Below are 14,930 nucleotides of genomic sequence, written 5' to 3' on the forward strand. Positions count from 1 at the left end.
CTCTATTCTCCTCCATTCTTTGGCCTCCCAATGGCCAACTCATTTTTCTGTGCACTTTTATCTCCTCTTATCTCCTCCTTCATTCATGCAATCTAACAGATTTTTTTAAAAAATTCCTTGTATTGCTGCACAATTTTTCCTAAAACGTATCTTTGTTTCTACCATTATTACCACTTCCTGGAACATAGCATGCACAATCATCAGCTTATAGTTTTTCACATTCACAATAATGTATATAACATCAATTCAAACTCTGTGGCATATAATTTAGTTCTTTCATTCATAATTAAACCTATATTTTCACCTTTGTTCGTGAATTCATCAATATTAACAATATGAAACTAACTCTATTTAAATTGATTACATCCTTCTCCTTTCCATTAGTTTCATAAATATGCACAACATATTTATTTTTCTTTTTTGCATTTTTTTTATTTCATGCTCTTTGCCATTTACTCCTCTTATATTCAAAATCACAGAATTTCGTATGCTGTGGAGAACCCATGGAAACTGTCCTCATTATCCAATAATGGATTTGGTCAGCAGAGGCTTTCACGTAATATTTTTTAGTAGAAGTTATAGACTAGATCTTAAACATATGTATGCCACATGCAGCATTTACTGTTAATGATAAGAATAGTATAGGTCAGTTTTGGATAATATGCCAGAACTGCAGTCAAACCAAGTTTTATCCCAAGCATGTTTACATTATTTTATGCAAACTAAGATCTCTAATATAGGGACCTCTTGAAAGCCAATATGCTGTTGCCTACATCCTACCAATTAGAAGCCACGTGCCGTATATTGGTGCATAAGATACTGGATGACATTCATTTTTTGCTTCATTATATAACCATGTCAGACTGTTATTACAAATGCACGTAAGTCAGGGTGTGACTTTAGGTTGAAGGCTAGTAATCTAATTTAATCTTTCCTACTGGAATAACTTTATGCCTGGGGTAGAAGACGTCTGTGTGGGTATATAATACACAGTATATGTACACACACACACATGCATACGTAGGCTAAATTTGAATAAATATTTCCTTTGTATGCCTGTTGTAATTTATGATTGATTTCTATAGACTTCCAGTGCACCCTGCCAAGAAGAGGAAACACTCAGAGTCACCATCAAACACTCTCAATGTGCAGATGTTCAATGGAATGATAAAACAGGAGCCAGGTACAGGATCTGTGCCCCTCAACTCTGACAGAGTTCAAACACCTCCCTGGCATCAGCAGGGGGCGCTCTCCCCAGGTTTGTACTGTAGTTATTCTTTCTATTCCTTTCTAGGATTACCAGTACCCAGACACTATTTATGCTCCAAAAAGGTAGTTTTTTAAAAATTAAGTAATACATGGAGAATAAGGGATGGTGTCTGGGCTGAAGCTCACAGAATGGCAGTGTATTTTCTGGAGAGCATCTTTGTACAACTGCATTGGGAATTGGAAGTGAGAAAAGTCTCACTTCTTTTCTTAATAAAAAGAAAAGAAAACTGACTACAGTTAGTCTTCAACTTATGACCATTCATTTAGCAACCATTCAAAGTTACAGTGGTGCTGAAAAATGCGACTTAAAGACCATTGCTCATGCTTTCAACGGTTGGAATGTTCCCACTGATATGTGATTGTGATCAGGCACTTGGCAATTGTTATGCATTTTTATAATGGTTGCAGCGTCCCACAGTCATGTGATCTCCATCTGTAACCTTCCCAGTCAGCTTCCAACAATGATGTCTTGCTTAATGACAAGATTTCTTGTTCCAATTGTGGTTGTAAATTGAGGATTACCTGTATTCCTTGAGGTCAAGGCAAAGAAAATAAAAAGTTACGGGTTTTGTTGCATAGCAAGTGAGGGATGGAAAAGTAGGATAAATAGTTTGTATCAGGTTTGTAGGCAAATTTCAGTTCAACATTTTTTCTATTGCTGTAGGACTGATTCAGGATAATGACAGCTTGAATAGCTCCTCCTACTTGGATCCCAACTACCAATCCATAAAATGGCAGCCACATCAGCAGAACAAGTGGTCGACCCTGTATGATGCTAACTACAAAGAGTTGTGAGTATTTACAATCAAACGACTGTAGACTCCTCTGCCTAACAGTTTCAACAGCAGGGTCCACTCAAGACCATAGTGCTGATGAACAGACATTTCACACCTCACAGTTTTGTAGAGAATCTGATATTCAATTTTATTCTGCTTTTCATTTTCCTACCTTTAAATTTGTTATGTCTCACTTCACCACTTTGTGAATTTGGTTTTTTTTAAAGTTTGCCTAAAGATTCCTAACACATTTTTGGATAGATTGCTTTATAATGTGGTGCATTTTTGTACACCCTTCTTTTATTTATTTATTTATTTATTTATTTATTTATTTATTTATTTATTCATTCATTCATTCATTCATTCATTCATTCATTCATTCATTCATTGCAGTTATTTCCCAGTTAAAATGCATTGTGGGCATTTTCATATGTATATAATATTTCAATACCTCTTATTTATTATTAAACAAATCTACATAGCTGCCCATCTCATTGAAGGTGATTCTGGATGTGGCCCACAATAAATGAAAAAAAAACCATATGTAAAAAAACCACAGGTTAAAAAAATCACTGTAACACTAAATATTATAAAATCAGAGATACAAACTGTAGGCAAAGAGGGAATAAAAATAGCCAGCTCCATAATGGAGCCAGTTAAGCATGTCACGGGTTCCAATGGAACCTCCAGACCTGATAACATAACCAGGTCTTGAGGACCTTCCAGAATGTCAAAAAGGATGGAAGTAATCTAATTTGGCGGGGGGGGGGTGTGTTTCCATATGGTGGATGCCCTGACAGAGAAGGCATGTTTCCTGGAGCCCACCTAATGTAGGTCCTTAGCTGATAATACCCAGAACATTCCTAGTTTAGATCTATATCTAATGATATGGCTAATGTAACCAGTCATGGAACTAATGGGACCCAGAATCCAGAGCCATTCAGTCTTGCCAGGGTTCAGCTGAAGCCTGTTGTTCCCATCCAGACTCTCACAGCCCCCAGACACTGGGATAGGACCTCTTCCTATGTACTCATGCCTTGAATCATGGAGTTGAGCATCAAGTGAGTTTGAGGTTTCATCTTTGTGAACAAATATAATTATGTCACTAAATTATCTGTATTCTAGCATAGAGGTGTCTGCAATTTAAATCTTGGAGTACTGAATGGAAGTCTTTAAAAAAAAATAGAGATATGAGCAGGGCTTTTTTTCTCATAGAACGCCCAGAACGGAGTTCCGGCACCTTTTTTGGATGGAACCTTGTAGGGTAGGCAAGGCGGGTTGTATGATATGTGTGAGTTCCGGCACCTTTTTTTTTTTTTTTTTTTTACAAAAAATGCACTGGATATGAGTAGAAAGGGGTGAATTGTGACTATTTTTGTGCTAGCTGTTCATCAACCTAGTTCATCCAAAATAAATTTTGGATTGCATTTTTAATGTGCTTTTTAAAAAGGGGGTTTCAGGAAAGGGGAATATGTTCTGTGATTACAATCAGCAACTGTTTTATCAGTTTGGAAAGAGCAAAAAGTTACCATGAAAAACTGATAGGTGATAAAAATTGAAACAGAACTGATAATATAATTAGTTCTATTACTAATTACATTATTAGTTCTGAAGAGAGAGCACATTTAGGAAAGAGCAATGGGAATTGGCTTCTAGAGCAGAAATGGTGCAAGATGAGGATGGTGAGATATGGAAGTGTCACATGTGAAAAACTAAAAGGGGAGTTAAAAAGAAAGAGGGAAGTTTAGATACAGTGTGCACTGAAAATCCCCTTGGGATCTGGGTGTTTAAAACTATTTAAATAACTATTGGTGAAGAAAAGAGAAATATGGATGAATAAAGAATAACAGAGTCAGATGTAATTTTGGAGGTCTTCTAGTCCAACCCACTGCTTAAGCAGAAGATCCTATACGATTCTGGATAAATAGCTATCTAGTCTCTTCTTAAATACCCCCAATGCTGGAGCACCCACAACTTCTGGAGGCAAATTATTCCACTGATTAATTGTTCAAGCTCACAAAATTTCTCCTTAGTTCTAGGTTGGTTCTCTCCTTAGGTTCTATCCATTGCGTCTTGTCTTGCCCTTAGATGCTCTGGAGAATAGGAGAAGAAGACTGCTATCATGTCACCCCTACTCCTTCTCTTCATTAAACTATGCCAGGGGTCTTCAAACTTGGCCCTTTTATGACGTGTGGATTTCAACTCCCAGAATTCCTCAGCCAGCGTGCCTGGATGAGGAATTCTGGGAGTTGAAGTCCACAAGTCATAAAAGGGCCAAGTTTGAAGACCCCTGAACTATGCTATGTTGTTGTTATATTAATTATATTACATCACATCACATTACATTATTAACACATTATATTGTTATGCTATATTGGTGCTATGTTTAGAGAAAGGCATAGAAAGAAATTGGGTGCATGATTTATAGGACAATACAGATGCCGAGGCTGGAGAACAATCCAGGTGACTTATATGGACATAAGAAAGGTAAAGAAGCCACATAAGGTGAGAGCAAGAAGCTGAGGAAAGCCAGCTTACGGGGTAGAGTTTACAGGGCGAGAAAGACAAATGTTCAAGGGTTAAAAAAAATGCCGCACATCCTCCCCACATTCCAGAAAGGTGATAGAGAACTGGCAGCCAGCCAGATGGATTCTGGGAATGGCCTCCTTTAAAAAAACAATCCTCTCCATTTGAGAGCTTGTATCTCTTGTTTGTCTCACTTGTGGAGAAAGGGAACCTTGCCTTTTTGGGATGCTAAATAAAATGAGATGGTTATCTGCCTTCATGAGAGCAATCTGGAGAGCAAAGGCCAGTGATTTACATGAAAGCCTGTAGCATCAGAAAGAGGCTGCCCTTGAATGGCCTGGGATACCCAAACAAAGTATGCTCTCTCCAGGGCTGCCTTCCCAAGGTCTTGCAGAAGGCAATTTATTTAAGTTCCTTCAAGGTATAGAATGGGAGTATAGAGTAAGATATTGATGTATTGGGTCAGCCAAAGGGCAAATTAGTGCAAAAGATTTTACAAACCCTTCCTCTGAACAGTTAAAAAGCAGTTCTATCCGGGCAGGGTTTTTGTTTTGTTTTTTTAGAAAAATATGTATCAGGGTAAAAAATAATTAATCCAGTGTGTAGTACTTTCAAATTAAGATTTAATAGAAGTGTATTTTTACACTTAAAAGTGGTACATTTTAAGTTATTTATTCGTTGGATCTTTTTTTCTTAATTTTTTTTAGCAAATCATGCTTTAACGTTGAGCCTTCGGGGCTCTAAATAAGCAGGGATTGAAAGTTGTAGAGTTTCTAGATGTTTCTTCAATACAGCAAAATTGAGGGATATTTTTGGTGTCAGTGCAAGTAGCCTGCCTCTGACATTGTCAAACAGTATTTTTTTTTCTAATTTAGGTAAGGACTTCTGCTATAGTAATGCTACAGCAAGGCAGGGAGGAAGGGGCGATAACATCATGATCTCATAATGAAGCTTTGTATTTAGAAGTGAGTTAGAAGTGAATTTTGCCAGGTTGCTAAGAACAGCTTTGGTAATTAAGGTTTTTTCCTCCCTCGGTAAAATGAAAGAGAAAAAAAATCATCCATTTTTTCTTTCAGAATAAGCCCACTTCTTGCCAAAAATAACAGAGAATTTGTTTGCCCGTTCCTTAAAATGTAATAATAATAATAACGATAAAGTTGGAAGGGACCTTGGAGGTCATCTAGTCCAACCCCCTGCTCAGGCAGATAACCCTATACCATTTCGGACAAATGGCTGTCCAGTTTCTTCTTGAAAACTTCCAGTGTTGGAGCATTCACTCTTTCTGGAGGCAGGTTGTTCCACTGGTTAATTGTTCTAACTGTCAGGAAGTTTCTCCTTAGTTCTAGGTTGCTTCTCTCTTTGGTTAGCTTCCACCCGTTGCTCCTTGTCCTACCTTCAGGCGCTTTGGAAAATAGCCTGACTCCCTCTTCTTTGGGGCAGCCCCTGAGATATTGGAACACTGCTATCATGTCCCCCCTCGTCCTTCTCTTCATTAAACTAGACATACCCAATTCCAGCAACCGTTCCTCATATGTTTTAGCCTCCAGTCCCCTAATCATCTTTGTTGCTCTTCTCTGTACTCTTTCTAGAGTCTCAACATCTTTTTTATGTGCCAGCATTCTCCTATTTTATGAATAATTTCATGCAGAATGCAGATGAGATTGGGTTATAGATATTTATCACAGCCTTAAAAGAATTTTGATCTTTGTGCCATTCTTTGTGTCTCCCCCATGTTTACATGGGAGAGGCACAAATTTCTTTGACCAAAGAAATGGAAGCCAATTAGCTATTTAAATCCACTGCTAATAAACTAAAGAAAATTACTTCTGAGTCCAGTTTTTCTTACTATCTGATTATTTTTTTCTGTTTAACCTGACAACGTCTTATGAAGATGATAAAGCTTGGAGTTTAAAAAGAAACAAAATATAATTATTTTGTAGAAGGCAGGTCAAAAAAAACTACTCATAAATTGAAACATGGTATTTTTTATCAAATCATTTAAGAGAATTTAGCACTTGAGTCTTATTTAAAGTTTAATTTCACGTTTAGTTAGTATTTCAAAGATATACTGGGAAGTGGTTTGAGATTAAAAACATTTAATCATTTAATACATAAAATATGCCAGATGTCATCTCCATTCCCAGCAATTCATCTGATATCTTTGGCTCCTTTAGGCTGTAGTGTGACCTCTAGAAACTCATTCTCACCTGTTACTGAAAATTGGAAGCATTTGGTTTATCACCAATGTGGTCATTCAGAACAATTTATCTTAAATATAAAAATATCAAGTGAAATATATATGCCCTGTCTGCTAAGGCATTCATATACTTCTTCTGGGCCTTGTGGAAGTATCTAGTTGGTCATCCTATAGCAGTGCCGAGGTCCACAAGAGAGAATTTGGAGGTCCCAAGCCTCCTCTTGTAGACGTTGTCTGGGTCTTCACATCCCGGTCCTGACTTCTGTTTTCGGGAAGAAGCTTGATAATTCCTGTGGCTGCTATCTATTTTCCAAGGGCGTTTCATCTGTGATCTCATAACTTCATTGGAAGGGCTCTCTTACCTTATTCTGTCTGACACTTAAAAAGTAAAATACGAAACAACACCAGCAAACAAATCTAAATAATTACAATAGTAATTATTCTGGCTATGTAGCATAGAGGTTTGTAACTGGAGGATTCAGTTCTTGCTTCCCCCTCTTTAAATATAAATCTCTGTCCAGGGGATAAACAAAATCAAAACTTTATTTGTTTAAAATATACATACACACCATACCATACCATACCACACCACACCACACCACACCACACCACACCACACCACACCATACCATTACATATATTACATACATTACATACATACATACATACATACATACATACATACATACTCCTTTTGATTTTAAGTATTAAAGTCTAGACATTCAGTGTGGAAGGAGACAATTATAAAACTGCCCAGATCGTGGTAATAAAGTAATTTGCATCAGAGTTCCAGCCACAAGATGGTGATGGTTTCTTACAAATGAAAAGCTCTCAGCCCAAATCTCCAAAGAGATTGGAAAGAGTATAAAATATTACAGATCACAAAAGGATTCCAAAGAAAAGATTATATTTTCACGAATGTAGCCTGACCTTGAAGGCTGGGAGTAAACACCAATTCCATAACCTGTACAGAGAGGGATAAAAAAAGTTGAGTCCTGGCACAACACAGAAGGGGGGAAAAAGAAACCCCTCAGAACAAATTCCTGGCTACCTGTATTGACTCCTTCTATAGAAACAAGGGGCTTTGTGAAGGAGATGATCCTCTGTTTCGGTGCCCTGGACTATTTCAGCTTTTTGGAGCTTAATTAGATGTTCCTACAGATTACGATCAAAGGAATACTTTGCAGTGATGTGGCTTGCTTGAAAGGGCCAAGATCTGAGCAAGAAGTAGTCAGGGGAAGTGTGGGAAGACTTTGATTTCCGCCCAGCCTTTCTAATTTTGGGAGAGAGATTTCAGATACACTTGGCAGCACATCCTGATTTGCATCCTGAAAGCTGCATTCCTCGGAGTGTTACATATGAGGAGGTAAATAAAACAACCTTGTTTGATTTGCAGTATACATAGACAGTACTGGCTTTCTTGCAATAAAATTGCAAGCTTTTTTTTTTTAACTTTTTTTTCCTGATGAAAAAGTTCCATCTTGAATTTTTAGTTTTTTATGCCTAATATTAGAAAGCAAAGTGTGAAAGAACTTTTTAAGTGCTTCACATGATGCTAAGCTTGAAAAACAAAACAAGAATAAATACAACATTCCCACTGTTTATTTTTCTCTCTTTCATTTCTGAAGCTTACTATACCTTCAAAAGCTTACTTTAATTACAAAAGGTGGTGTATTTGCTAAGTAATTAATTAATTGCATTTGCTAAGGTAATTAAGTGCAACTCTGCTGTTAAGTGAACCCTGTGGCTACAAATTCTGAACTGCTGCCATAACAGCATTAAGAATTAGAAATGGGATAAATGCAGAATAAAGCATTGGGTTTTTCTAAGAATGTGAATTTAAGTAATTGACAAATGGTTCTTGCCATTTGTCTACCCCTTCATACAAACAATGGATAGAAAATTGAAGTACTTTTTCTTGTTTTTGTCCCTAGACTGGTAAACAATGAGGGTACAAAGATGGATTTTCATATGTAACAGTAAAGAAGTCTTTTATGGTTTTTTAGAAAATAGACATCCCATGTCCCATTAGGTCAGGAGTGTCAAACTGCCGGCCCGCGGGCCAGACGCGTCATCTGGAAGCTGCGCCCACCCCATTGCCGGCAATGGTAAAACCGTCCTGATACGTTGCGCGACGTCACGAGTTTGACATGTCTGCATTAGATCATCATTTTAGAGATATATCCTTACCTAAATGGAGAAACAGAATGACCACAAGTGGGCAAAACAAAAGCAGAGGGAGCAGGAGTGACTTCCAACTTTTTGCCAGCTTCCCCATTGAGTTTCCTTGTGGGAAGCTGGCAGAGAGCATTGGAAATCTTCCTCACTTCTCTCTTTCTTCCATCCCTCTATCCTGCCTTCCTTCCGTGCCTCCATCCTTCTCTCTTACCCTTCCCCTTCCTTTTCTCTCTCTCTGTTGTTCTGTCATTATCTTCCTCCCTCCCTCCTTCCTTCCTGGGAGTGCACAAGTGTTGCTGTGCTGGTCAGAGATGGGGGAGGGAGTGACATGGGTTGTGAATGGTGTGTGAAGGTGCCGAAGAGGTGCTGTATGGGTTGGGGAAGGGTTGTGGAGGTGCACAGGTGGTGCAGTGCCCGGTCAGGGAAGGCATATGCAGTGGACAGTCCGGCTTGAGAAGGATGCACGGGGGGTGGGTGGGTATGCAAGAGTTGCTGTGCTGGTCAAGGAAGGCATCTGGCAGTGCAGCATTGGCCAGGGAGGGGAAGAGCAGCAGCAGTCAGTAGTTCCGAAGCAGTCATAACTTTTCCAAACTTCATTCCATCAGGAGTCCTGAGTCCCAGATTTTGACACATTCTGTAAACCTATTTGAGATAGCTTAGTTAAAGAATGGGTTACCCCATGAACTGTTTAGCTGTTTCACCTAGTGAAAGATAAATGACAACAAGAATTTTAGTGCTTTAAAAATTATTTTGTTAGCTACAGAGAAATTGTGCCACGTTTATAGTGAAAATTGTCACAAAAGACATTCCAATTAGGAAAGTAGGCAAGAATTATATTACCTCTATGGAATGTTCTTGCATTTTCATAGAGTAGCAGTGGGGAACTCCTGAGATACAACAAAGTTAAATAAAGCCCTTTTAGTTTTTTCTCATTTGGATCTATTCTAGTAGTGATAGTGCATTTGCAGTGGGCCACTTTTTAATCACAGTTTATTGTGAATCAATACAAGAGCATGTGAAGATTAATAACCTATGGTGCTTTGATCAAATGACAGTTTACTTTATTGGGCAGGGCAAGGACAAAAATGTCATTGAGATATGCTCATGAAACTAGGCTTATGGGGTTGCTTGGATTAACCAAAATACAATAGAAACATTCCTGCATTGAGATAAATATCTGACAGTAATACTATTATCTTTTTTAAAATTACCAGTATTTCTTTGTTGGCTTCTTGACATCAGCTCATGACTTTACAGAACTAATATTAATAATGGGGAAAAAGTTAATACTGATAAGAAGACATTTGTATTACTAATGTCAGAACTAGTTAATACTTTGTGTTGGATCGAGGATTTTATTATGATACAATAAACAGTTACTCTAGATGCAAAACATGACACTCTCTTTTTTCCTTCTGTTTTCTTTCTCAAACACTTTAATTTTAGCCAGTGTCTCTTTTAAAATGTCATGGAGAGGCCAGTCTTTTGCACTGCATTTAGTTCATCCAGGAAGTAATGAAAAATAGTAAGGGAAAACCTAAAACTGATATGTACCTTTGAGGAAGAAAAAGCCATGCATATTGATGTGGCTGCAGTTTAATGTTTAATGGTGTTTTGTTTTTTTTACCCTTACGATAGTTAGTGAGGAGTTATGTGAAATCAGACATGAAGCATTGGTTGCACTGAAATAAGACTAAGGTTCTAGTGGCCACTGGCCACCAATATGGCAAAACGGATGCTTTAAATTGTCTTACTGTATTCTATGTAAGTTGTCAAGCCTTTTTTTGATTGCAGCGGGATAGAAACATGTATAATAAGTAAATAAATAACATTTACTTTTCCAGTGTATATCCATTTGCCTGTACTACATCATCTCTCTGAAGCTGCTATCCACTATAATTTGCAACATTCTACCTAGCACAGTTGTGTTATAATATTGTTTTGTGTTTTTTACTATCAATAATCATTACTATAAATTACCATTGAATTTAGCTAGACATTAGACAAGTGGGAAAGAAATACTAGCATTCAGGTTATTTTCAGTCAATTTATTGACTAAATGTTCAACTTGAAAATTGCAACTGTATGAATACACACTGTCTGCGCACAGAGAACTGCACAAAATGAACGTTCAGCAAATTGACTACAAGAAATACATTTGTTGACTTTCAGCATAACCCTTTCCCAGAAATGCTTCATGGACTGGTTCCAGGTGTTGGTGGAGTGTGTTTGGCAGCAGTTATTTTTCAGAATGAACTGAAATCTTGCAAGGTCTTTGCTTTCATCTGTTTTTCAATAAAGGCTGACTATCCTATCTATTGTATTCCTATCTTAATTTTCTACTCTAGAACAATGCTAATGATTATTTTAGTATTTATTTAATTTATATCTTCCTTTTCTCTAGGAGCTGTTATGTTAATTTTTTGTTATGTTAATTTTAATTACATATGGCGGGAAGAGGGTATCCTGAGTCCCGCCAAGTGTCGTATAATTTTTGTTTATGATATATGTTTTATGTTTCTATGTTTTGATGTTTTATGTTTGGGGTTATTTTCGGCTTAATTTTTGGTTTATAACGGTCGACACAAAGTAATTTTAATTAAAATTTTAGATCCCTACCTAAAATCCTCCCTAGGTCAGGCTGTGATTTATGTAAGGACCTCACTTTGTTTTATCCTCACAACAGCTAATTTCTGAGATAGATCAGGCAGAGAATGAATGGCTTGCCCAAAGTCATCCATCCAAAGTGGACCTGAACCTCCCCATTCTTGTAAACATTGCAGTGTCCTGGAACTTTATCTTATCTGAAGATAATGTATCTGTGGAAATTACGGTGCCACCTAGACATCTTCACTGCCAGAGATTCAGAGGAATCTCCCAATTTCTTCAAAATGCAGGAACATTGTTCATATTTTAGAGGATCACTAATCTGTTGTCCTTATTTCGTGTTTTGATTTGATGCTGATCTATTCTCATGTTTTCATTTTTCCTGCGTTGCTCAGAGTTAATTCTATTTCATTTATTTTTGAATTGCTCTGTATTATGTCTCAATCTATGTTTAAAGAGCTCATTTTTTTCAAAAAAAATGGATCTTCTCAAGGATAATACAAGTAATCCTCGACTTACAGTTGGGACCAGATCTTCCATCACTAGGTGATGCAGTCATTAAGTGAGTCTTTATGCGATGATGCCCAATTTTACAACCTTTTTTGCTGCCGTTATTAAGTGAATCATACTATTGTTAAGTAAAGCCAGCTTCCCCAATTTACTTTGCTTGTTGGAAGCCAGCTAGGAAGGTCACAAGTGGGGATCATTTGACTCCAATATGCTGTAACAATCATAAATACATAGTGGTTGTCAGACACTGAAATCATGATATGGACTGAGGGGATGCTGTGACGGTTGTAAGTGCGAGGACCAGTTGTATGTCACTTTTTCAATACTGTTCAACAAATTGTATCCTACAGTTTCAGTACTTCATTAATGGTAACAGACATTTGTTAGACCATATTTGTTTTCTTATACTAAGAGTTCAAATTCATCTTGCTTATTTCCCATACTCTTAGATGCTGTTGTATAGAAATGCAGGCTGTGTTTGAAAGTTAAATCAAAGCATCTTGAAAACAAAGTAGTAATTACTAGAAGTTAGAATGATTTTATTACTCTGACAGGACTTGTTCTTACCTCATTTTTTCTTAAACCAAGTAATTTCTGTAGTAAGCTAAAAGTGCTATGGACATAATAGATCTTAGTTTCAGCAAAGCATTTATACTCCATGGCATTTGTAGCAAGTTAGTTATAGACTGGATGACCATTAAGTGGATAAATAGCTTGCTAGAAAAGAAAGGAAAGCGTGCTCATCCATGGTTCCTAAGAGTGGATGGTATTGAATGGAATGGCATGAAGGATCAGAGATTTTGGAACAGGGTCAGAAAAAGGTGACATAGATGGTCCTAGGAGTAGAAACTTGAGTTCTGTGAAGAGAGATTGAAGGAAATGGGATGATTATCTGTGAGGAAAGACAATTGAAGCAAGATACAATAGTACTTCCAAATACTGAAAGGAATCACCTAGGAAATGTAGAGTTCTGTGTATAGAACATGGGCAAATAGATTCAAGTTATAGGAGGGGAGTTTCTGATTGTTAAAAAAACGCTTACTACAGTAAGGGCAATTTGATGGGGGAACCAAATGCATAGAAAAGTGTACACAGGTGAATTAAGTCCAACTTCCTTTGAATTCCTTTGACCCTCATCTAACCCCAAGCAGATGCTAACCATTGAGAAGGTTCCTTTGCATAGGCATGATTAGCAATAAATCAGTTTAATTGGATCTTCACTGGCCTGACGCTCTCCAAGTAATCATCAAAACCCTTTGGTATTTGTTTGTTTGTTTATTGTTGAACTTATATACCACCCAATGACTCTGGGTGGCTTATAATCCAAGAAAATACAATAACACCTATAAAATATAAAAGATGGCCAGTACAATGGACTGGATGGAATGCAGCAAGGGTTCTCCCTCTTCCTCACTAAAGCCCTAGGTGAAGAGCCAGGTCACCATGCCTCTTCTAAACAATAGCAGAGTGGGGCCATCCAGATCCTGATGGGAACCTCATTGCAGAGGGCAGATGCTGCTACAGAGAAGGTATATTTCTCTCGGTCCTGATAGTTAACATTGTGTAATGAAAGGAACTCAGAGTATACAAAATTAAATCAACCAGGCAGGTGGAGACAGGTGGTCCCTCAAGTAACCAGCCCCTTTAACATGTTATATTGTGTTACGTTACATAATGTTGTTATATTATGACTCCTTTATAAAAGGTGCATCATCATAGTCCAGTGGTGGCGAACCTATGGCATGGGTGCCAGAGGTGGCACTCAGAGCCCTTTCTGTGGGCATGCGCGCCGTCGTCCCAGTCCTAGGCTTTCAGCTGGGTTTTATAAAACCTTTTCGCTTTAGGCCTCCGCCGCCATGTGCAAAAAAAAAAAAAAAGGTGCAATCAGTCAATTTCAACTTCTCGCGGGAAAAAAAAAGATCTTGCAAAGTTGGAATTGATTGATAGAACTTTTTAGTCCCACCCAGTCTGCCGTTACCACCGTAGCCACGCCCAGCCAGTGGGCCACGCCCAGCCAATGGGCCACACCCACCCGGCACTCGGCGATGCATAAGTGGATTTTGGATTGCAGTTTGGGCACTCGGTCTCTAAAAGGTTCGCCATCACTGTCATAGTCCTTCCTTGTGCCAAAGCCATCTTGTCTATAGTTTGCAGCATGAAGACTTTTCCTCTGTAGACATCTGCGCTTAAGATGTGAAGGTTGGGTCCTATGCCTGCTTTTGTGGAATATGCCTCCTTTTCTATATGACTGAATAACCTTATTTCAGTAACTATTTATCTATGCTGGAACTGTCCACATGACACATTGAATTCCCTTTGTGCTGTTTCTAGCATTGCTTGGGTGGATATGGACAGTGTTGAGAACAAATTACAAGATATGAGGTTACTCTAATGGACTCCAAAAATGTTAATACCTATAGAGGTTTGGACATTAAATAATTCATATTCCTCTGGGTGGGAGCTTTCCTAACTTTCCTGGACAGCCAAAAGTTCCTTTCTTTTCTGGTTTTTTATTTTTTATTTTATTTATTATATTTTTACCCCGCCCTTCTCCTTGCGGACTCAGGGCGGCTAACAGCCTAATAAAAACAAATACAAAAGTACAAAAATACTACCATTAAAACGTAATTAAAAGGAAATATTAATTTGGCCTTTGTTATTTTAAAATTTGTTTTAAAACCCAACTAAAAATACCCCTTAGGCCAGTCCTGCCAGCTTAAATAGCCATGTCTTGAGGGCGCGGCGGAAGGAAGGGAGATCCGGGATCACCCTGATCTCTGGGGGTAGTTCGTTCCATAGGGTGGGAGCTCCCACCGAGAAGGCCCTCCCCCTGGGGGTCGCCAGCCGGCACTGTCTGGCTGACGGCA

General features: G+C 38.1%; 1 protein-coding gene across 1 annotated transcript in view; it reads left to right on the forward strand.

The window, feature by feature from the left end:
- MYRF (myelin regulatory factor) overlaps nucleotides 1–14,930 on the forward strand; it is an 81,639-nt gene that overhangs the window by 26,229 nt on the left and 40,480 nt on the right. Inside the window, exons 8-9 of the mRNA XM_029284232.1 lie at nucleotides 1,086–1,258; nucleotides 1,934–2,060. Of these exons, the coding sequence (XP_029140065.1) occupies nucleotides 1,086–1,258; nucleotides 1,934–2,060 (300 nt within the window). The remainder of the gene's footprint in view (nucleotides 1–1,085; nucleotides 1,259–1,933; nucleotides 2,061–14,930) is intronic.

Source organism: Protobothrops mucrosquamatus, unplaced genomic scaffold (genome assembly GCF_001527695.2).
Source record: "Protobothrops mucrosquamatus isolate PMUCROS unplaced genomic scaffold, P.Mucros_1.0 scaffold_115, whole genome shotgun sequence".
Classification (NCBI taxonomy): Eukaryota; Metazoa; Chordata; class Lepidosauria; order Squamata; family Viperidae; genus Protobothrops; species Protobothrops mucrosquamatus.